The sequence below is a fragment of the Varroa destructor genome, unplaced genomic scaffold, assembly GCF_002443255.2.
Source record: "Varroa destructor unplaced genomic scaffold, Vdes_3.0 BEIS01000002.1, whole genome shotgun sequence".
In the NCBI taxonomy this organism is placed as follows: Eukaryota; Metazoa; Arthropoda; class Arachnida; order Mesostigmata; family Varroidae; genus Varroa; species Varroa destructor.
Window position 1 is genome coordinate 27052783 of NW_019211455.1, and position 23336 is coordinate 27076118.

At 40.9% G+C, this 23336-nt stretch overlaps 2 protein-coding genes and 1 long non-coding RNA gene across 4 annotated transcripts in view; 2 read left to right on the forward strand and 1 right to left on the reverse strand.

The window, feature by feature from the left end:
- The window catches only part of LOC111245822 (putative PDZ domain-containing protein PDZK1P1), a 63125-nt gene that overhangs the window by 26072 nt on the left and 13717 nt on the right, over positions 1 to 23336 (forward strand). The window contains exons 4-6 of one of the 2 annotated variants that reach the window (XM_022794670.2): positions 17481 to 17684; positions 21127 to 21258; positions 21750 to 21842. In XM_022794670.2, coding sequence (XP_022650405.1) covers positions 17481 to 17684; positions 21127 to 21258; positions 21750 to 21842 — 429 coding nt within the window. The remainder of the gene's footprint in view (positions 1 to 17480; positions 17685 to 21126; positions 21259 to 21749; positions 21843 to 23336) is intronic. The other variant, XM_086981290.1, reaches the window with a different exon arrangement.
- Positions 1602 to 5810, reverse strand: LOC111245824 (uncharacterized). Its single transcript, XR_002671501.2, has 3 exons — positions 5522 to 5810; positions 3617 to 3692; positions 1602 to 2595 (listed from the first exon to the last, which is right to left on the reverse strand). It is a non-coding gene; the product is annotated as an uncharacterized LOC111245824 (long non-coding RNA).
- DMAP1 (DNA methyltransferase 1 associated protein 1) lies at positions 9200 to 12426 on the forward strand. The gene has a single exon (XM_022794671.2). It carries the CDS (start codon positions 10266 to 10268, stop codon positions 11676 to 11678), a length of 1413 nt encoding a protein of 470 aa, XP_022650406.1. The 5' UTR covers positions 9200 to 10265; the 3' UTR covers positions 11679 to 12426.

Sequence of the window (23336 nt, forward strand, 5' to 3'; positions counted from 1 at the left end):
GCGAAGATGCGCCATATATAGATGTAATGATTTTTCTATTTCGTAGTTCGTATTGGCCTTAGTGATAGTCAATAAGCCATTCAAATAGCCAGGCAATAAGATCTCGGGTATGTAAGTCGCTCCTCTGTAGCAGGCCTGCATAACTGTAATTTTGATTTAATCACAATAGCTGTTACTATTAAGGTCTCCCGCCACAATTCTTGTTCTTACTATTGCTTGCGCTGATTGTTTATTGATATTGGATTGGTAAATTTCGATGTCATTACTTTGTCCTTATTTCACCCCACCGCGGTCACCCAGCCGCTCCGACGCCGGTAATCATCATCACAACGACGATCTCACGGGAAAAAGCAACATTAATGGAAATAGACAATACTAACCACAACAAAAATAGTAACTTCAGTTACAGCGGGTAACAGTCATCCGCACGAACAGCACGAAGGCAACAACTTAGCAAAACAGGACAAGGCCGTAAAGTGTCTCGGGCGAATTCGTAGCTCCGTAGTCTGTCGATGTAGCTCTAAGACGCATACGTATCCGAAAAACACATGCACGGATAAAAGTTTAGTAAAAGCGCTAAGCAAAGTTAGCAACAAACTACGAATTTACGATTAGTAATACTTTTTTTTATAAATTTTTGAGTGAGCAACAAATCGTAATTACAGGAAGTGGTACGTTACTATCAACACCTCGTCTGTGATGATGACCTCGTTGTTTATGACTTCCCGCTGCCAAGACATAAGGCCGATAAGTTATGCACTATATGGTGTACAGGGCCGCTTATCAACAAAAAAAAACTCATTATATGAATAAAGACTTAGCTTTGAGGTAATAAACACATTATAATAATATATAATAGGTTTTGTTTGATCTAATCTTTAATGTGATTACAGGATACGCAATACATTTATACAAGGTACATTTATACAAAGGTATATTTGATTTGAAAAGATACGAAACTAAACTAAACGACTGGCATATTAAAAGCGTTCGTCTCATCCGCGGATATTTTCGATCAGGGGCATTCTCAAAATCCGTTAATACCTTCGTGATTCATTCGAGCTCAAGGTAACGACTGTGTGCCACCCACAAGACAATCAAGCAACCGAGAAAGAAGTACCAGTTCAAAAAATAATCGGTTCGGTAGATCATCACCAAAACGTTTCTATGCGTTCGGTTTCGACCGATAGAACTTTGTCTATCTTTAGCTGTACCGTTATTGCTTTAATAATTGCAGCATAAGCCCGTACCACTGTCCGGTACGGGAAGCTGCGTTTCTCTTTACCGTCTGGATTGCCTTTTTTCACGGGTCATCATCCCTGACGGCGAACAAGCTCGTGTCTTTCTCTTTTTTCTGCCTCTCGACCGAAATCGCGCCGAATCGTCAGACAGAGTCAGGGCCACCCGTCCATCGGCATCGTTGTACGGACAATACAGGGTCGTTCATCGTTTGCTTTCTGCTGATTTGTCCTGTAACAGTTTCACGTTTTCTTATGGGTGCTGCTGTCATCAGCGTGTCAAGCCAGCACACAGCACATGTCACCGTCCCGTTAATGCTTTCGCCGCCAACACCAATACGCACAATTGCAGCGGACGGAAGATAAATGCTATATCTAAATTTATAAAAGCTGTAAGTCGATATAATTACCTATGGTGCGGTAGACAGATAGATACGAATCATCCATACACGTCTAATTTTATTAGTATGCCACTAGTATGTGGCCATATGGTAGGACATATGGATGTTCACGATTCTTGACGGTATTCCGTAGTTTTGACGGCTAGATCGATCCAGGGGATCGTTGCAAAAGCGCCCCAGCGAAGCGAACACGCACGGACACAGACAGATGAATAATAGACATATTGAGGAAAGAACAAGCAAGCATAAGAACTTCCCCGTCACACAGCAGAGATGAATCGTCGTTACTTGATGATCGAACCGATAAACTGACGGGTAGGCAAATAAGCGGATGCGTGTGGACGGTATTTCCCGATGACAATGGCCAAGGTCAGCCTAACCCCGCCAGTGCTCCTCTATCTCTTATCTTCCGAGTTTCCTCGGCCGGCACGACAGCTACTATTGCCGCGCAGTTTTCGTCGTCATTTTTAAGCATTAACGCGGTCGACCGTTTGATGGTGATCGCATCCGTCCATATCCGTTTATAGCAGCTTCGCCATAAAGAAAACATTAAAACAGAGACGGCAGTTTTCACTTTCGTCGTCTTCGTCATATAGAAGTACACGAGCACAAGAGCAACCAACCACTGACGCACGAAAAATACGCAGTTGTATGGATGCTTATACAGGTGTACGAGCAAGCGCGCACGGGCATGATAGCGAAAAAATTGCAGCATGACACATGAAAGACGCGTCAATGTAATATGAAAATCGCTATAAACTTTCAGATTCAGATCTTTGTCTTAGTGTACGCTGCACGATAATGTTCCCGAGGGTATATCGATCACGTGCAAAACAGCTAAGGAGCCACTCATGTAGATCCGATTGCAGCGAATGAATCAGAATGGTCTGTTGATCAGAAGATGCTGCCGACAATTGTCCCGGAAGTATCCCTAAAGCCGGCTGAAGATGGCGATGCTGGAAGATGAAAGCGCCCACATAGTTCCGCGGCGGTAAAATCGAAGCAGTTTTTGTGCTATATTAAGGTTCCTACATCTAACAAGACCCTCTACTATAATTTGTTTGACATCACACAGAAACTTAGAACAAAAGATCAGGGCGGAATTATCTTAAAGCGTTGATGCTAGCAGTGGCACAGATAGGAGAGAAAGAATCTACTACATATTATCCTACTGGAAGGTCGCTCGCAATCGGCGAAAAATAAATAGCGAGACCCACCAATAGAACCGAAGTAAATGATATTCAATCACAAAGTGGCAGTCCGGGTCTTATTGCGACTAGGGCTATCCTTTTCGCTTGTTAGTGCTCCAGTCTGCATCGTTCGATGATACGAAATACTATGCATTTAGCTCAGAAATTGAAAAAAAAAACTTTCGAATTCTACCCAGGATATTGCATTTCGTCTGCACATGTGTTCCATTAGCATATGGGAAAAACGATGATTTAGCACCTGACGCGCAAAGCGATCCGTTTCGTTGGCGAAGCTTTACATGACAAGAAAAATGGGCAAATGCCCCAAACCAGCGCTATTTTTTTTCCATGGTGCAATAACAGATTAAAATCGATGCGCGAAGGAGCGTTATTCTCTAGGCGCGAACCGAAATGCAGCTCCCAAATTGCTAGCTTATGCCAGTCGTTATTGTCTACCATTAAATGTTAGCTTTGTAATATTGTATTAGACTTTGGTTCTTGACGGGTGCCGACTGTGCACGCTTGGCTCGTAAGTAAATAATCAGTGTTGGGTGGTCCGCAAGTGCCTCCATGCATCGGTCGACTCTGGTCCATCATTGCGATCGCAATGGTCTACTTTGATACTGGCTCAAATCGTGATCATTGTTACAGTCGCCACCGCTGCTGCTGCTCGAACAAAAAATCCACGCAATCCGCACGATCTGCCCCGACTGCAGTGTGTGCCGCTAAGGAAATGTCGAGAATCGTGGGAAGTGGCTATTTCAAATGGCATCATCAACATAATTACCATGCGGTCATCGGCTCGTCCGCGGTCGATACGTTCCACAGCAGAAGCAGACAAAATCTTGCCTGGCAACCCGAACCTGTGAAGTAGTAAAATTACAGCCGTCATAGGTTACGCTGAAACACGCCGCCGTTTTAGAAGCTGGCATAACCTCGGATACTACTGAACGTCAATCGAAGAAGCTCTGGAGAACGTAGGGTATGACAACTTACCTATCTTACGGCGTATATATGGTATAAGATTATAATAGAATGACAAGCGCGACTTTCGGAAGAGTCAGCGATGCTTAAGTTCCCAATTTAGCGGTGTTTCAACGTAACTTCGCGCGGACTGCGGCCTCTGACATGTGGTTGATTCCGCACGATTCTTCCCTTTCCCTTCCTCATTGAGCTCCTAACACACTCTCTGCTAAGTATCGAGCATTAACTTGCAAGGGATATCAACTAGCACCGCACCAGCAAATAATATCGTAAGTGGAACTATCTCCATTCGACAGTATCTGATACTTGAGGCCTCTTTTACAAAACGTTTCCCTCAGCTGTGGTGAATCAACAAATAAGCGAGCGGTCGGGCGGTTCCCTATGGAATTACGTCACTTCGCCACCATATTTATAAACGAGCGTTTGAGTATATACGCCCAACAGCTATTCTTCGTTCTCGAGCTCCTTCAAACTCAACGAGTACGCGTGTATCTGAATTATACCGTTTGGATTAGCATTTCTACTATAATTCAGATACATGCATAAAAATCAGAAGTCGTTTGCGGCAAAGTTACGCTGAATGCTTCCCATAAGAACTTGTCAAATTTATATATGCTGAGTAAAAAATACAACAAATCTTCGATCTAGCGAATCAAGTATAGCAAACGACTGGTAATTGTACTGAAATTGGACAGACCCCTATTTTTACTCATAGTTTTGCGAACGCGTTATTTGTCGGTTGCAATGAGACCCTTGCTGAGCTAATGGCTGGGGGGCCTTTTAAGGTTTCCGAACAGGCCCCGATAGATTTTTCTCGCTCAGACCGCTAGTAAAAAATCGGCGACCAAAACTGCAAGAACGATTGGGTTGTTCTAAAAATTTGTTTGTCAGAAACACAGCTTCTCTACTGTAGTACCCTTACACAAAGTTTCCGTATATATTCACCAATATTTGTTTACAGAGAGTCAAAAAAAATGTCGAGAATCTACTTCGTCTGGTATCAACACCATACTCGATTTGTCTGTCAGTTACATGATCAGCCCAGCTACGTTGATATGACATCAGCAATTCAAGTAAACAAAATCCCGGGCGATTTTTAACTGAATAACAGCCACTAAAGGGAACTCCCATTTCAAAGATTGCAGGTGACTATTACGTTAACCCTTACGCAAACTTTAGCTAGAAAAAAGCGCAGAGTAGACTTCTCATAATACAGTACTAATGCAGCTAGCGGCAGCGGTACCGTTGGGTCGAGCAAGTTACGCAATGCAACTATAACAAAATGACTAGTTCTGAACCGTTAACATAAACCGCTGGATAATATATTATAGGATGAAACACATTTATAGTGACTAGTTATTTTTACGAAGAAAACTTCTATCCAGTCGAATAACCTTACATAGAAGCTGTCAGTTCACTCTCTGTATTCTTATTTAAATATTGGTGTCTCCTAGAGGTGTATTCGAAAATCGCCCTGTATACCGCTCGTAGGTTAACGCGCACATCGACCAACTTCTGCGTTGAAATAGATAGCCTAATTCAAAGAAATATATGAGCTTCTCCATCTCAAGCTCCCAAACAGTACCCGCAACGCGCTGCTTGATCAGTTAGACAACAAACAAAAACAGTGCGTTTTTTTAAGTCACTGTCTATTACCGTTATTATATTAGATTATTTGGTGAAAAAAGAAACAATAAGAGGAACTGACCAACTGACTGTTATGCCCCGCTCTATTGATTCTCTATTGCGAGCTTGCTTGTAGAAGTATGCCTCTGTTGGTGTACTTATACGAATATTCCGGTGCAGCTTGTTCTGTCGTCTATGATATATCGATAATGACGAACGACGAAATCTATTCAGTTGTTAGCAGCGGCACCTACATACATGCGTCATTAATTTGCGCGAAGGACCAGGTTCCACGACGACGTCTACCCCACTAGCAGCACCTACTTCGTTCTGTCAACGATTTTAACCGGCGGGTTAAATGCTAGCACGATCATTTGATGTAGCAGACGGAACGTGCAACGTTTAGAGCAGTCGCCGGTTGTTCTCTCCTCTGTGTAGTATATGCTGTCTACCTGCGAATTGACTGCGGGGCAATTTGCCCTGGCGGATTGAGTGGAGAAAAGAGATGTATTGGAAGCGACCCCGGCCCAGTTGACGGTATATGAGTACTGCCAGAACGCCGACTGCTGTCGCCCGACACTTTCATAGTTCGTAATTGACGTCCGCCATCGCAGGTCCCGCAGCGACAGTGAATCAGTTGCCTTCTATTCACAAAACATCTGACATCGTTGTTGTTGTTGTTGTTGTTGTTAATGCTGATATTCTTAACGCTGTTATTGCACGAGTGACGGAACTGGTCTGTGATGAAGGGGTGCGTGTACCACGTGCGCACATCTAATGTCTATATATCCGTTGGCGTTGGTTAGTTGTTACCTCCCGTCGCACCTCGCCTTTCCTTCATATTGCCATATGCCGCACAAAGTAATGCTTCTTGTTGTTAAAATAAATTTAATATAGAAGCACACGATATATATGTGTGTAACGACTCAACTCGTTGAACACTCTGTCAGTGGTGCCGATTAGTAGTGTTTCTTTGTAGCTTTCTTAAATTTAAAAAGTCGTTTGTTAGATATCACATTATGAGGCCAAGGGCTGAAACTTGGGGACTACGTACTGGAGCCATTGCTCCTCTGTGTCTCGATCTGGTAATGATTATTGTCCATTGGCCTTCCATTGAATTTGATTGAAAGGTAAAGATATCTAGCGATAATCCTAAAAAAATTCTTCATCGCGCTATTATTCACGTTATTGAAGACAAGAAATTTAGATCGATTCGCTTCAATTAAAACCGCAACATGGAAAATCATTCTAACGCATTTAAATGAACTTTTGAGACGACGCTACCCTTCCTGACGTTGCTAAATTTCGCCTATTTAGTTTTATCTGGCAACTAATTTCTTGCCGTTTGTCTTCTGCTGAGAAAATACTGTACTACAGCTAAACTTAGGGCAACATAGAGGAGTGGCATTCGCCCGTCAACGGTATGTCTATGTGTTATGATTCATGTTGGAAGTAGAAGAACAGTTACTACATTTGTCTACCTTGATAAATGCGTGGCATCGAGGTCACGTAAGGCTAAAAAATGACGTTCCTTAACAATCTTATGGTCGCCTTCTAAAAGAGCCATCCAGAAGACTCAAGCCTATGCTCCTAAGGCATTTCATGCCATGTGAAAACTTGGGCACTCCGTTATCATATGGCCTACTCTGTACTACCATAGAATTAAAAATGGTATTTATCGTCTTGTTAAATATTAATTGAGGTGTCATTTGTGAACGGCACTATTTCACGATTTTCCTTTTTCTTTTGAACAATGCGGGTATACACGTCCATATAAAAGGATAATAGGAGAGAGGGTTCGATGCAATTTATTAAAACTTATTGTTGCATTCGTATTTATGGTTAATTAAATTAAAGTAATCACATAGGTTTTGAGCGATTAGATCTTCCAACGTGTAGTAATGTAATGACAAAACTCCAGAATGAATTAATGAGTACTCAGCTACGAAAAACAGGTGAAACCTCTCTCCAGAGAGAACCGAAGCGATATTCCAAGTCCACAGACTTAAGATGTTACGTAGCTTATATGTAGCCCTTCAATAAATCTTCGAATGACTTCGTTTGTGTAATACCCTTCCTACATATTAAAGGAAGCTTACTTAAGCTAAATGTCAACACCGAATACCAAATTTGTGACTAGGGTTTCATGGAATGTATAGATAACTGCTAGATAGGTCATCCGTATCCGCGGCGTCCTTTCTAGCCTAAAACAAAAAATTAAAAAGTTCAGATAAGCACAAGTTTACTACGAAGATTACTAATAAAGCTATCACAAAACGAAAAAATCCTCATCAAAACGAAGTAGTTTGCTCCATAGTGTAAGCCTGTTATAACCGCTTGAAGTAATTTTTGGGCAGTTTCCCTACCGCTAGATAAAGAGATAGTTCCATTCTATGAAAACGAATACTTCACATGTGCCAATTAGCTAACACCCTAGAACGTACATTTCATCTAGGCGGACAATATATTTTACATACAGAAAGAATACCCAGAACACTACCGAGTGCTAAATTTAAAATCTGTTCTAAACATTGCAAATTGCTTGTGCTGCCAATCAATCAGTGTTTATTATGGTCTCGCTTAAGAAAGGTTATTAATTCAGCTTTGTCTCCTTTCCCCGTTCTTCCCAATATTATGCTCAATAAGTACGCTGTTTGTTTATCAAGCGTCCCGTGCGCTGCAGCGGTAGTCGTTACAAGAGGTACTCGTTTACAGCTCTTTAAATACTTTTCATGCTAGCATATAATTAGATAAAAGAAGCCTCTTGTATTCCGATAATGATGATTACTAGCAATACCCGTCGACCGGTTGCGAATAAGATGTAACGATGAAAACGATTGCTTTTAGCTAGCTCCAACAAAAAAAAAACTACTATCGCCTCCAATAATGGGTTCGTTTATTTGATTGATTGATAGATGGACTGACCGCTCACTCCTGCTGACCTGGTGGATTACGTCACGTATTACGGAATAATATCTTGCCCTTTGCCGTGGCTATTTACGTAGTTCCATAGAAACAAACACTACAGGCTAAAAAGCAGAAAACTGTTCAGACCAAAAGCGTCATTATGATGTAGCAGGTAGACTAAAGATAAACTTTTTATAAAAACCTTTTATAACATTGCGTCGCATGTATATACTGGGTGTATTTCTAAAAATTATTGAAAATTACATTTAATCAGACGAAAGTAGACTCTAAACATTGGCAGTGATGCCGATGTTTAGAGCTTACTTAATCGAATAGGCCTTAATATTATCATCTTGGGAGAAGAGTTCATGTCGTTTGTGGCGTACGCTTAATGCTCTATCTTCGTCATTACAGTTCTGGAAGACGCAACCAACTCTATAAATTTGATTTCGATTGCCTAGCAAAGTCTTTTGCTAGATTATTTTGCGCTTGCAACATACAGCGTGCAGTATGTAATTGGAGGAACTGATGGACAGGACTCGATGACGGGTCTCGAACGAAAGTTAAGCTGGTTTATAGGATTTAGGTATTTTGAGAGAAATGAGACAAAATTATCAGAAGCTCTCATTCATCTTATTCATCTCTTCCTTGTATATATATGTACTCAACAGCTTGTACCGTGTATCACTCTAAGAATGTAATACTCTCCTGCCGATGGAACAAAACTGGAATAGGTTTTGGTCCTGATAATCGTGACAAAAGACAGAAATATTCTAACTAACTAGTGAAGATGATAACTCGAGCTGCGAAAAATATATACGCACTAATTAACCAAAAGTCTATCAGGCGTTATGCTGTAGAATTATTTTTATTTGTCATAACTTTCTAAGTGGATACAAATGCGTATAAGTGAAAAATCCTATTTTCAAATTTCCAGTATAGTTTGTCATAAAAAATCGTGTGCAAATACTTAAACCTACCTTCTATACTTAAAAATAGTACAATCGAAACAGAAGTGCAGATTCATTTGACATATCTGAGCATTTGCGTCAAACAAGAATGCAGAAACAAACCAGCAAGTCCAGGATTCGTTTACCGGAGATTCTACAGTCACCAAACTATAACGTCGAAATAGTGCAACGTCCTTGGGATGCCGCCTAGTGACTCTTCCATCAGCACTGACACTGTTTTGTCAAAGATCATCGTACTCAGGGTGATTCGCCTTCCATTCTGTCATTCCTGATCATTCGTATAGTGCATAAATGTTTTCGATTTTATGTCGTTCGATCCACCGGACAGATCGTTTTTCTGGACTCATTTACCAGACCAGCCGCCACTTGATTCTTTTATATGCTGAGTCATTTCTATTGCGAGCAGCTATCCTGAACTAGTGTCGGCAAAGTTTCCTGGATGGCATGGCCTAATCGTAGTCATTACGGCAAGCCATCCGCTCACGGAGCGTCTTGCTCTTAGCCACTACCGGCCTTGATTGACGGCATCTGGCAAGTTGTGTTCTTTGCGCGCCATCAACCAACGACGAAAGGACTGCTTGTTTGTCCGCACTTTTAAATCTCCCGCCACTGGCGCCGCGATCGCAAGATGGCTTCCAATTTGTTGTGATGCCAGTTAGCTGTAGGCAGGCAGCTGAAGTGGTGCTGTTAAAGACATCAATGAAAGCGGAGTGGGCATTACGGGCAAGGTTCCATTTTCGAACCTTGCGTTAGCCGAAATTATGCTAGACCTTATAATTCGCTTGCAGCTAGCTGTGTTAATCCTGTGTGTGTATATGGTGACCAAATAGATTGCTGAACGCCGCATTGACGCTGCTGCGTTCATTATATCGTGTTTGCTGTGACTTCCATCTACGACTCGAATATTCACCAGTGATAGTCAGCAGCAATAACATTGTTGCCTCCACAATGAGTGCTGACGTTCTCGATATTCTAGAGATCGAGCGAAATAATGAACTTGAGGTCTCAAAAGATGCCATCCTTGGCACCAATAACAAACCAAAGAAGCGCTCCTCCCTGGGCACTCGTAAGCCAGAGGGCATGGCCCGAGAAGTGTACAATCTTTACGATCGAAACGACCCACCTCCATTGTTCATGACTGACTTTAAGCCGTCTGCCGGTGGTGGCTATATGAACGTCAAAGCAAACCTCGGAATTAAGAAGGTGCGCTCATGGCGATTTCAGACGTTTGAAAATCCGGCTAGGAAAGACAGCTTCAAGTTGCATCACTGGGCGCGAGTTGCCGATGAAGGTAAAGAGTACGCTTTTTGTAAGTTCAATAAAGAGGTGGCCATTCCCTCGTATACAGACCAAGAGTATCAGCAAAACCTCATGTGCAATACTTGGACGAAGGCGGAGACCGACTACTTGTTTGACATGGCACGTCGTTTTGACCTGCGTTTCATCATCATCAAGGACCGCTGGGACCGAAAAACGTATCAAGATCGTAGTGTCGAGGACATCAAGGATCGTTACTATTCAATCTGTAATACACTGAAGAAGATCCGTGCACCACCCGGCACTGAAGTGAAAATTCAGGCATTCGATGCGGATCACGAGCGACGCCGTAAAGAGCAGCTCGACAAGCTGCTATCCCGAACTCCGGAAGAAGTTGAAGAAGAGCAAAACCTCATCCAGGAACTTCGAAAGATTGACCTGCGCAAAAAAGAACGCGAACGTAAGACACAGGACCTACAGAAAATGATCCAGGATAATGAACAGCGAGCTAGCCAGCCAAATCAAAAGAAGACTAGCACACCGGCGCCATCTGCACCAAAGAAGAAGAAAGAGAAAAGCTCTGCGCCTTCATCCACAAGCCTCATTGATATTGGACAGATCGAACTCAGCGCCGCAATCAAGTTTCCCGAATTAAAAGTAGCGGTCACGTCATTACGCAGTGCGCGAATGAAACTGCCGCAAAGTATCGGACAGAAGAAGACAAAAGCACTCGAGCAGATGCTCAAAGAGCTTAACGTAGACCCGAATCCGCCCGCATTTGAAGATGTTGTGCAGCATTTTAACGATCTGCGTAATTGTATGGTGTTGTTGTATGAGCTCAAGCAGGCATTAACGACCAGCGAGTACGAGAAAAGCACTTTACGATTACAGTTTCAGGAGCAGGTGAAGACTGAGGCGACCGCAGCAGATTCTGACGCCGGCGGGGATGTTGATGTAATGGGCAGCCCGCCGAGAACGGCGGCGGGCTCTGGCACAAGTAACGCTTCGATCGCCGACGCGTTCGAGGTCGAACTTACGCCGAATCGTAAACGGAAAGCTGCGCTCGAGCAGATGAATGTGATGCGCAAGCTCAAAAAAATGTAATCACGGAGTTATACCTAAAATGGGCGCGAACTAACACAATTGGTAATACCTATGTTGCTATTAGTTTATAGCTGTGCGCGCAGCAAGAGCCAGCAAAGTTTTACAGTAGTGGAAGATTAGCTGGTAATACAATCTATTCCGCTGTTTCTTGCATTTAGACATGTAGAGTGTGCTGTTACGTAAGACTGTCATGTGATATTCTACTAGAATATGTCTATATGGCGATGTAATTCTTTCGATGAGATGGGGACACTGTGAGCCGTCAATAAAAATAGATTACAAACCATGACCAGTAGAGTAACTGTAATTAAGTTGTTCGTTACATTGAGGTTATGCAGGTGGTGTCCATGGCAAACAAAAATCGACTCATAAAACCAAACGGGTTGTACATTTGTGAACTGCAAGACTCAACAGGCCGTTCCATTAATAAAACCGTTTCAACAGAAGGCATTCGATAAAGAAACTGTTTGTAGAAATTATATGCGCGTTAGGATTAAGAGGCCGGTAAAGAAAAACGTATAGAGAAAGAAACAATAACAATAGGTGTATTTAAATGAATTAAAAATTGTATAGATTCAACGCACATGTATGGAACGATTTCTTTGGCTGAAAGTTGCACCCGTGAACTGTAGTGGAAGTAATATGCTGTCTAACCCATCAAGACGACTGTCACCAATGCAGGTGAACTATATTGTAATCGCGACGAGGAATTAAATAAACTTTGCGCTGTAAATAGTTGGATGTAAAACGTGGCCTATGATTTTCATCGTATAGCTATGAGAACAGGCGTACACGTTCCGTACATTTTTCGAGATTGTAAGAGGCCTCATGAAAGCAACGATTGATTGTTAGATTTCGAAACAGAGAAGACCCGTTTAAGGCCGGCCTTAAGCAAGAGGTCTATTGACACACTTACGTAACCAACTGACAGATCCATTTAAAAATTACCCATTGTTTATTATACTCATACATGTATACTCATTGTTAAATTTTATTAGTAGGTCCTAATAACAATCGAAGAAATTTTTGCTTGATGCCTAGCTACACAGGACAACTATTTACATGAGCGATATTGCAACGCATGTATCTAGTCTGCAAGTACATACTGGTCGTACAGTTGTTTCAAAATTCTAACAGAACTTATCCACAACATATATATAGCCCTTACGCTGTTTAGGTTCTGTATGCATTACCTGTTTGAGCGTCTACTGCTTCAGTACTTGTCTTAGTTAAAAACAGCTGTTGAGCAGCAAACGGACCATATGATAATGAAGGAACAGATTGACCGCTAGAAATGACTTAAGGCAGTTTCTTTACGTGAACAAAAGCACACGTACATTTCTTATTAATACTCAGGCGAGATTATCTTATGGCATAGATCGCAATATAAAAGAAATTACCGAAAAATACAGTTAATCTACTAAGGTAAACTGAGCCGTGGGTCGTATGAGACGATTCCATCAGCATGAGAAACTAAATGCGACAGAAATAGTTCCATTAATTCTCATCGATATGGTAACAATATCCACCTAAATTAGATCAGAATACGAGCGAGTAAGCCGTTAGATAAAGTTCCGTGACCTCTACATTTACATACATATGTGTGCTCCCTCAACAGGGAAATTAAATAGTGAATAAGGCGTAACACCAATTATAAATAAGAAATATTACGTGTCCACAAACAAGGACAGAGAACAGGTACGATAAAACGTATATAAACGTAGTAAATGGACATGTATAATCATGACATATTTTTAGATACTGTTAGGCGTAGCCTAAACTTTGGCAGTAAGAGCTGCTTAAATCTATGATTATAGATTTAAGCAGCTCTTACTTTACTTAAACAATGTTTTTTGTGCGAAGCGCGAGTAGTACTCGTTTCCTTCCTTAGTTCTATGTAAAAATTGGTTGAAGTGAAACATTAGCGTCGGCGGAGCAGAGGCATGGTTCTCGTTGACTGAATGGACCGATCTGTTTTGCTCACTTCACTCACGCGCCCGCCCGCATCATGCTCATTTTAGACTTAGAACATTCAATTAGTGTGGAATGTTCCGCCTTGTGTTTGGTGTTTGTTTCGTTGATGCTGCTCAAATCGGACCTATTTGATACTGTAACAATATCTATTGCAGACAAAAAGGTATGATTCAAGCTTCCGGGTGTGTCAACATCTCCCTCTCAACTACACGTTTCATGATCGACATGACATAAATACTTGAAATAAATATCTGCCACGCATTGTCAATTGCTTAGAGACAAATTAAACGGTCGTGTATGTCTAGGTTTCATTTTAGGTTGGACTGCCTGACATAGCTTTGGTCAAGGGCTCTACAACAGGCAAAGTCAGCCCTTATAAATACGGCTTAAACACGACCGCTATAATGTGTAAGAAAGAAGAGATCATGCATTGTTAAAAATGGCATTTAACCACAGCCTTGCCTTCTATGGTTTACCGGTAGATGGATGGATGGTGGTTTTTGTTAATGACTTGAAAGTCATTGTCCTTTTTATTTCTTCCTTAAGGTTAAAATGCAATGGAGAAGGTTTGATGATCTCTAAGCAGCATCACTGCTTTACGTGTTCCACAGAAAATTATTGCTGTTACGTGATGTTCCTCCTGATTTTATTGTTCATCTCAGCGGTCATGTCTGGCTTGAGTGTAATATCAACAGACAACTCAGTCATAACTTGTACTCCCTAGTTTAAAATTGCTTCTACTCACACGAATTTAGCTGCTACTCTTTTCATGCCGAACGTACATATCATCTTATACATTGCCTAAATTAGTATTTAATTTTAAATTTGAAAAAAAAGAACTTGATTGCAAAAGGGACTATCATACCAAAAAGCTCTGGCCAGAAAATCGAAACCAACGTGTAAAAAGAGTATTTAAGTAGAATTGAAAATCTATAAATTTGTGTACTTGTCATACATATCATCCCGGCTAGGATGAGCTAATATCAAGGCACAGGAGTCGGGCTTGGCTTGACGAATGCATGTTTGAATTGCCACTGGTTTGACAGGAAGTATATGCACGGGAAGATTTATATGGATTGAACATGTGTAAAGCAATGACTTTACATGGCTTGGTGCATTAAGAGGCTTAACCTATCCTAATGTTTTTCTTATGCGACATCAATAGTGATATGTGAACCATTTCATTTGTCTGTGAATTTCCATGAGATTTACATTTCTGCCATTCAGACGGCGCCGGCAGAACTGATGACGGTGCTAACGACTCTACGTTATGCTTTTGCTGCACTTAGTATGAGGTCGTGTTTACCTCTCACACATTCAGTGTACTTGATTTTTGGAGGATTTTGTGTGTGTTTTCTTCATATAACAGTATAACTATAAGTATGGCTTTTTCGGAAGCATCAAGGTAGGCTACCGTGGCGGCACTGAAGACTTTGTCGGGTTCGTCCAGAAGGACGAAACACGAATGTCCATGTCAAATTCAGCTCAAACGCACGCACTACTCCATGAGTTAGAATCGCGAGGTTTAGAGCTGATAACCATGTCTAGATAGAAGCACATTCATCTATTAATATTTATATCTGTTAGTTGACCTACCTGCCAATGTCAGTGTCCATGCGCATCTGTGTATGTTTTATCTGTCGGTCAGCTGACGACACAGTTTTTAGAACTTTAAAATTATTTGAAAACAAAAAAACAAATAGGACAGGCGAGCAGTGAGTGCATCTGTTATTCGATGATGATGTTGAAAATCGAAGTAAGCTTTTTTCTGTTGTCGTATACTAAAAACGATAAACACGATGTTGTAATAGCTGCTGCTCCAGTTAACGACGCTTCCGGTACAGGGTGATGACGAATGAAGCACAGCTGACATCAGCGCCGATTAACTGTTGTGTAATCACACCGCGAAGAGTGAAGTGGATTAGTCCGACTGGTTGGCGCGATCATTTAACACGTCGATAAATTTATACTTCTTTCCAAGGACAAATTCTATGTGGCTCGGTGACTGGTCAGAAGTGAAGTATCCTCCTCTGCTGCCAAAATGCAATTGTGCAGTGCGTCGATTTGCTTGTCAGTTGAGTCTCGTGTCGGTCTAAGTTTGCAGCTCTTGTTGTTTCGTATGTAGAACTTTGAAATTTACGCGTGCTTAGGAACGGAAGCCACTACCAATATTTCGGGTCTGCTTGGCGTATTTGTGACTGAGCTGTGTGAACGGAAAGTTTTCTCTAGATGCTACTACGCATTGTTGCGGCATTCGCTGAAATATGTAGTCCAAATCATTAGTGATACTTTCTAAGTGGATATTGGCCGCATTTTTCAAGGTGTACCTGCTAAATAGTAATCGATAACTCGGCTAGAATAAATATCCAATGTCTTTCGGCAAGCGTCTCATCACTACCAGTAGTAAAAGCAAAAATATCCGAAGTAAAGCTGTTCAAGACGCTCTTAAAGTCAGGAATACGTCGATTTAAGGTATTTGCTACACCGTCATATTGATCAGGTGCACAAACCGTCAACTAAGTTTTGCTTACGAAATGTAGCTGCACACGAGAAGGGCAATGTATCTGTTATTTCTTTTTGAACATTTAACTGATCAGTGTTTGATTACACAGGAAGCGCCACGAACATGTCGCCATAGTTCGTGATTTAATCGCATAAACATCATTCTGCTACAATAATATACTCGCCTTAGTGGTGATCGAAGGCTGTCGTACAAAAAAAAGTACAATGATTCTTTAAGTCTCCCCAAAAAAAACATCCAAATCGCAATGGAACTTTGACAACATTGGAGCACATCGTTTGTATCCATAACAATGTAATTTCATTGACTGCTGTACTGATCCACGCTATGGTCGCTAGCGGTGCATGCATGTGCGATTTAAGTTAGTGCTAATTTCAGAGACAGTCAGCAGGTATATTGAAGGTCTGCGCAGACCTACCATGTTGTAGCGCAATGCCGCTTAGCGATTCTGCTGATGCTGCCCTTATCAGCATGGTTCGCGTGCCGATATCTCGAAAAACAGTTTATATTTGGACTCGACCATAGACTATCTTCTGGTTGTGTGCGATAACGGTAATCAATAATAGCGACAAGCTTAGCAAAATAAAATATTAATTTAGAGCAGATCTGTATTCATAGTATGTTACAAAACATACTAATTATTCAATTATATATATATATATATATATATATATATATATATATATATATATATATACATGATAAATGATAATAATATTGATAGGCGGGACGTAATAGTAATATTACAGGTTAAAAATGGCAAATTAACCAGCTATAATGTAGTATTCGAATGCTTGCATTTTGTCAACGTTGCGCTGGAACGATTTAATGAGAACATTCGCAAAATGCTATTATGGATGGATGGCTAATTTTCTTCACTTAGACCCGTGCGTTTCCCTTAACGAAGCTAGAGGCCGATAGGCTAGGCGCTGTGATCCTGCCATAAGGACCAAAAAGATACACTTAGCAAAGCTGAATAAATCTACGCTATAGAAGTCACTTGCTAGGTACTAACGGAGACTAGTCAGTTACTTGCAAGCAATGGAGAGGGAGACCAGCAAGTTCGTAATAATGAAAGTTGAATCGATATTACCCAAATTAGTTAAATTTCCTAATAACCCACGTAATGATATGACCTCAGTTGGCCACTTTCGAATTTAGTTGAAAACAAGAATCTTCGCATTGTGCTGCATTTTCCAGATGACGCTAATAATCAAGTTAGCCATAATTTGATGCGAAGATGCATTGCGCATCATGCATTCGGAAATTGTGTTGATGGTAACTCTTTATTTATTCTTTTATTACAGATGACTAACGGCGGCTCGGGAGCAGTTATTCCATCCGACGCTCCTTCGCCGAGGCTTTGCCATCTGCGCAAATGGGCCGATTTTGAAGGATATGGATTCAATTTGCACGCCGACAAAGCCAAGCGCACCCAGTTCGTTGGAGTCGTCGACCTTAATAGCCCTGCAGAGTCTGCAGGCATGAAGAGAAACGATAAAATCATCGAGGTAAGAAGCAAATACGGGGACATTTAATAGTTGGCCTCTTAATGTTGCTTGAATCCGGTTTTGCGTTAGGTCAAACTGAGTTGTACTGATTACTTCTATGCCGTGTATCTTGATGAAAGCTTTTTTAAATTGCCTTATATTATAATCTAGAATTATTATTAAATATTCTTAATATATATAATTTTAATAAATTATTATTATTATATTTTGAGGCAACGGACTTTTTATAGCCTAGGCAATTGAGTTATTCGAATATGAAAGCGAGTGCCAAGGCGATCCTTGGCGCAGCCGAAATAATAAGTAAGTTCAATAGGTGTCTATCGTTTAATTAATGAGTTCGTTACAGTATGAGGTTGAAGGTTGATTCTCCGCAGGCGTAAACTCTAATATTTAATCGCTCTTATATAAGAGTGTCGTTGGTGCCAGTACATACTAATTTGTACGAATGTCGTTGAAAACGTTCGGAAATTTTGTGATATTCCCTTTTGGTTGTCACTGGTTCGTTTATCATCGAAAATAATGTTCACAACGTGATTTTACTTATTCGATATTCGCCCAGGACCACCTGCATATAAGACATGAGCCCACCTGTCCTCCCCACGAACGGCGTCTGCGACTTAATGGTCCTAAGCAGAGTTCTATATGTGGGGTTCGTGTGTTGACGTCATAAACCCGATCTGCTGTTAATATTTATTGATTTTACTTCTTATTTTTTCTAAAGTATTTATTTATAGAACGTCTGTTTGGCTGTCTCAGCGTTTGAGTTGAAACTTTGCCTTAACCTTCTATTACAGCATACCAGAGTAGTACTGACCATTTAGTCTACCGGTTTTAGTTACCCCATCCGTCGGCAACGAAAAGATTAGTTCGGCTATGGCGTGTACGAAGCGATTTTTACGATAACATATTGTTTCCCTCGCTGCCAGGTGCTAACTATTTCCGGCCCCCGTTGTTGACCTAGGCGATGGTGTGTTTTTCCCTACGGGATTGGTCACCCGTTGGTAAACAGGCCACAACAGAGAGATTCCTATCAGAGAGAGCCTACAGAGAGAGAGACTGAGGGAATTGTAGGTCGAAACAGCGATAGCACCAGGAAACGGTGCAAGTTAAGCTTGTGTCTGTCGTTTAGCTTAAAGCAAGTGTACCTTTTGAATCGACTCATATAGTGGATAGAAGTTTTAGGACGTAATAATTGTCGAATTCTAGTGACGAACTCTTTCATTCAACAAAACGATCTCTGTCTTAGAACATAACTACTTTGCAGAGAGTACCAACACCCAGAATTATTAGTCTAGCTAACAGTCGGCTTTAGTCGCTTTAACCATGCAGTGTGATACCAGTCGGTCCGTGTCCGGACTAGGAAAGAGATGCACTCAAGACTGAAAGATCCTTGTCGTTGCCAGGGAGAATTAATTATCAAAAACATCATTGTGTGAGCCAAATGAGTGCCAAAACAAAACTGTCAAGTGCAGTAGCGAAGAACTAGTCAGTTAGACTATACGGTTGAACGAGGAGTATATTATGGGTAAATGTTTTTTTCATAGAAAAATGAGCTGTGGAAGTGCATACAGGACTGACCTTCGGGGGAGATCTGACACAGTCCTCTAGGAGAGCCTCTTTTTTGAGCCCTAGCGACAACAACTCATACCTAAGTGGCTCCTCCTAGAAACGGTTGCTAGTATTGGAACGGCAATAGGAAGGACTAAAACCTAGATCTTATACAGCGTCCTCTGTCGTTACTAAGATTCGTTGCCAGTATTTTACGACAACAAGGGCCGCCGACTACCGACTATATCTGACTAAATACACAGTTTACAACAGCTTTATCACAGGCATTATTAGGGCGCTTTTGCTGTCCTTATTATTGCATTCGAGCTCGTATTCGGAATGCTACTCACCACTTCGGTGTATTCTAGACGTGATATGATAGTCGTAAAACACATATTGCTACTTGGGAACGGGTATTTAACTGTTTTGAGGAATCATAGGGATCAACACAAAAAGCAAAGCGACCATATTGTCTGCAATCATGTGAGTACAGTAGAAACTACGGGAATTTCAATGATACTTGTTCTGGCTACCGGAACTCCACCGTGCTCACCAGTTCACGAGCATAAATAACTGGTCACTGGAACTATTCGTGCCGTATATGCACCTATACAAACTCTTTTTGTGAAATTCACGTTCTGATTCTCCTCGATCCATATTTACGCCCTTGGTTATTTACTTTAGGTGGAATTTTCCGTTCCTATTTTGCTTCTGTGTATTTGTGGATGGCTGTATATGTGTTTAGGGGCACATGCGTCTCTCTAAAAGTCGTTTATATGTCAAACATCTTGAACAATGAATTTATCGATTTAACGTTTATTTATTCGTTAGCGATTGATCTGCCTTCCCAACTGTAATTCAGTACTTCCGAACCGAAAACGCTGTCTACTAAACAGATGAGTAGTCTGCAGCGCAGCGAAACATCCGTTAAAAACATGGAAGCACATACAAATTCCCTCCTAGACATAACTTCGTTATTTTGGTGATTCTGAAAATATACCTAACACTTGGAAGGAAGTTCAGGCAAAGATAGCCTAATCCAAGGTCAGTTCAAGGCTAACTTCATAGCATTACTCATGTGTGTTGACGCCTTCTTCTTATGACAAATACGTAATATCTCTGCAACATAGTACTAACTAAATGAAGCAGTATTCCAAATTAACTGAGTGCTGCGATTAGTTGATAACGATAGCGAAATAAAGAGAAGAAAGCAATCTGAGGCGGAGTTGGTATGCGTAAAGATACGATGAACGAATCAGAAATGTTTAACATATCACAGTTGGATAGTCGTTGTCGCTATTTTTCAAAGACACCTTTCAATTATGAGCTGAACATTAAAATGTAGTAGGATTAGTGATTGCTGGTCAAGGTCCAGTGCTACGATATGCAGTTTTATGCATAAGATAATATGACGTAGGTTACATATTCAAATAGTAAGCAGTATAGATGGAATGTACACCTACTCATAAGTGAATACCTGTTGTGCACTCATTGGTACCCTGTGTTAATGTTGCCATCTTTAGAAGGTTTAGGCTCGTGCTTCGACTTTTCGTTACTATGTATAGTAAACATACGCAACGAAAGTATCTTTTGAGTTGGATTACATACCAATTATACTCTGACTCAAATGTACTCGCATGTGGTACATTTATAATTACTATTACCTATTCTCCCTCGATTCTGAATTTTCAGCTGTATAAACTTAAATGAAGTGCAATGATTAATTGTTTTTGCGGTTGTGAATATTTTTTTGTTTACACACTCACAGAAATCAGGTCGCATTGTTGTAGAGGGAGGCAAAAGCCCGTGACATCAATTAAAAGCAAGTCTAGTCGTCGCACAAACTAAAAAAAAAAGTATTTACCGACGTTCATCAATTATGTTTCGTCTTTAGGTGAATGGAGAGAACGTTGAAAATTTGACTCATCGCGAGATCGTTGATCGTGTCAAAGCGGTGCCGAATGAAACCACTCTTCTGGTTGTTGACGACGCCACATACAAATACTATTTCGACAGGGGTATCCAGGTAACATGGACTGAGTATGGATTAGGCGCAGTCGAACCTAGTATGTGAGGACGTTAATGGAAACCGTTTTTACGTCCTACTATTTTACATAGCGATTATATTTCATTAGCCTTGCACCGTTTTTTATACGGAATCAGAGGTATCAAACGATTCCGTGCATTCTTACCTTCGCGTTCTATGGTGCTGACACGTCTTTCTATGCTGTTCTACGCTCTTAAATCTTTTATCTGAACGGACCGAGCAGTGATTAGGTTTTCTTTTAATTTGCTCAGCTACATTTGGGTTAGCCAATAATTTCAATTAGTCTTTTTTATCTCATTAAGTAGTTTAGCTGCACCAGTTCTATTAAATCAAGTATGCTTTCCTTTCACTCTATGCTGTCATTTTTCCTGCAAAACGATGCCGACCTTATGGAACCACTTTCATTTTGGCGATTGTCCTGACACTCAACGTGCTTGCCCAATTATTGGCTGCACGGTACTCATCTGTAGATCAGTTCCTCGTTGAAGAATGTGCTCCGCCTGGAGACCCCGTCGACGAATCCGCTCAACAAGAACAATAGCGCCGCCCCCACCAAGACGAACGTGAGTCACGCATACAATAACAGCAACAATAATAACACAACAACAGACAATACTCCTGCTATCACCAATAACCTTACAACAACGAACGACCACGATAAGCAGACCACGCAAACTCCTTCTCAACCTTGCACCCCCCCGCCCACAGAAGACAGCCATGATTCTGAGGCTAACGTAAGTAACAATAACAACGCAAAATAACAGCAAAAAGCCTTTGACTTCTTTAAGCAATTATTTGTTCATTCATTGACGCCCATGACTAGATCCGTTGTTTCTCTTTCACTATTTCTTCGTCGCGACTAATTCATGTCTGCTTATCTTGTTCACGTCTCATGTTCATCGCACGACGTTTATCCTGTGTCACTCCGTGTACTAGCTCCTCCTGTTTTTAGGTTTAGTATTTAGGTCGTTAACATTATTCAGATGAGTCTGGTTCGACCGACTTCAGTTACTGATCTTCAGCCAGATCTGTGAAATGGCATGTTAACACTATGTCATAGTAACTACGTGCCGCTGCAAAATAATAGAACGAAAATGACCGCATGTTCAAAACTACTATGGCAATGCACTCAAAAGGCTGCATCCAACTACTAAAATTAACATTTATTAATTTGTATAGTAGACTAACTTTTAAGTCAATTTTTAAAGGGTCTTTGTTAGCAATTGTGTTGTGTTCAACTTGGCAATTGAAGTCTTTATATGGTTGGAAATTACAACATACATCTTTAAGTTAAATTGTTGTATGTTCAACCTTTTACGAAACTTTAACATTTTTCGCTGCTTTGTAATGCTGACCGCAGGATAAGTAAACGTGGGTTTCTCTGGTAGGTAATCTCTGCAGAAGAAAGACATTAGTTAGAATTAATTTTCCGGAGAGGCGGGTATTTCATGGCTGATCGTTTATCCCTTCTAGAACGATTTAATGTGCATATAGTATTTGTAAGACACGTTACAGAGACATAACATCTAAGGCAATAGTCCAACATCGGAAGCAATGCTTGTCATTCACTGCAGTAATGGTCAACGTCATTCTTGTAGTTAGCAAATTTTTGCATGGACGGAGTTTACCTTTGCCCACCCATTGGAGCAGTTTTTCCGACGGGACGTCGACGAAGTAGCTTTGGTAGGCTCCCAAATATATGAAGCAGGAATTACTTGTTACGTAGTGAAGGTCTTTGAAATACTGGAGTTGGGTTTCAAGTAATATTCTCAAGCTGTTTTGACGGCTTGATTTGGTTCTAGATAATGACATTCTTCTCAATTAAATCCGTTTGATAACTTTCATCTCTTTGCATGAACTAAACCTTCAGTTGCAGGTTGTAGATAATTCTGATAGCTTTTGTCGAATAGTCTATAAACTTGTTGCAAATGCACAACGTCTGTCTGCCCTGAAGCGTGAACGTATATAAGTGAAAAAAATGAGGCAATGTCTTTTGACAAATCTGAGCATGCTATTGATTTATATATCTCATCAGGGTCATGCCGACAGGCGCTCTA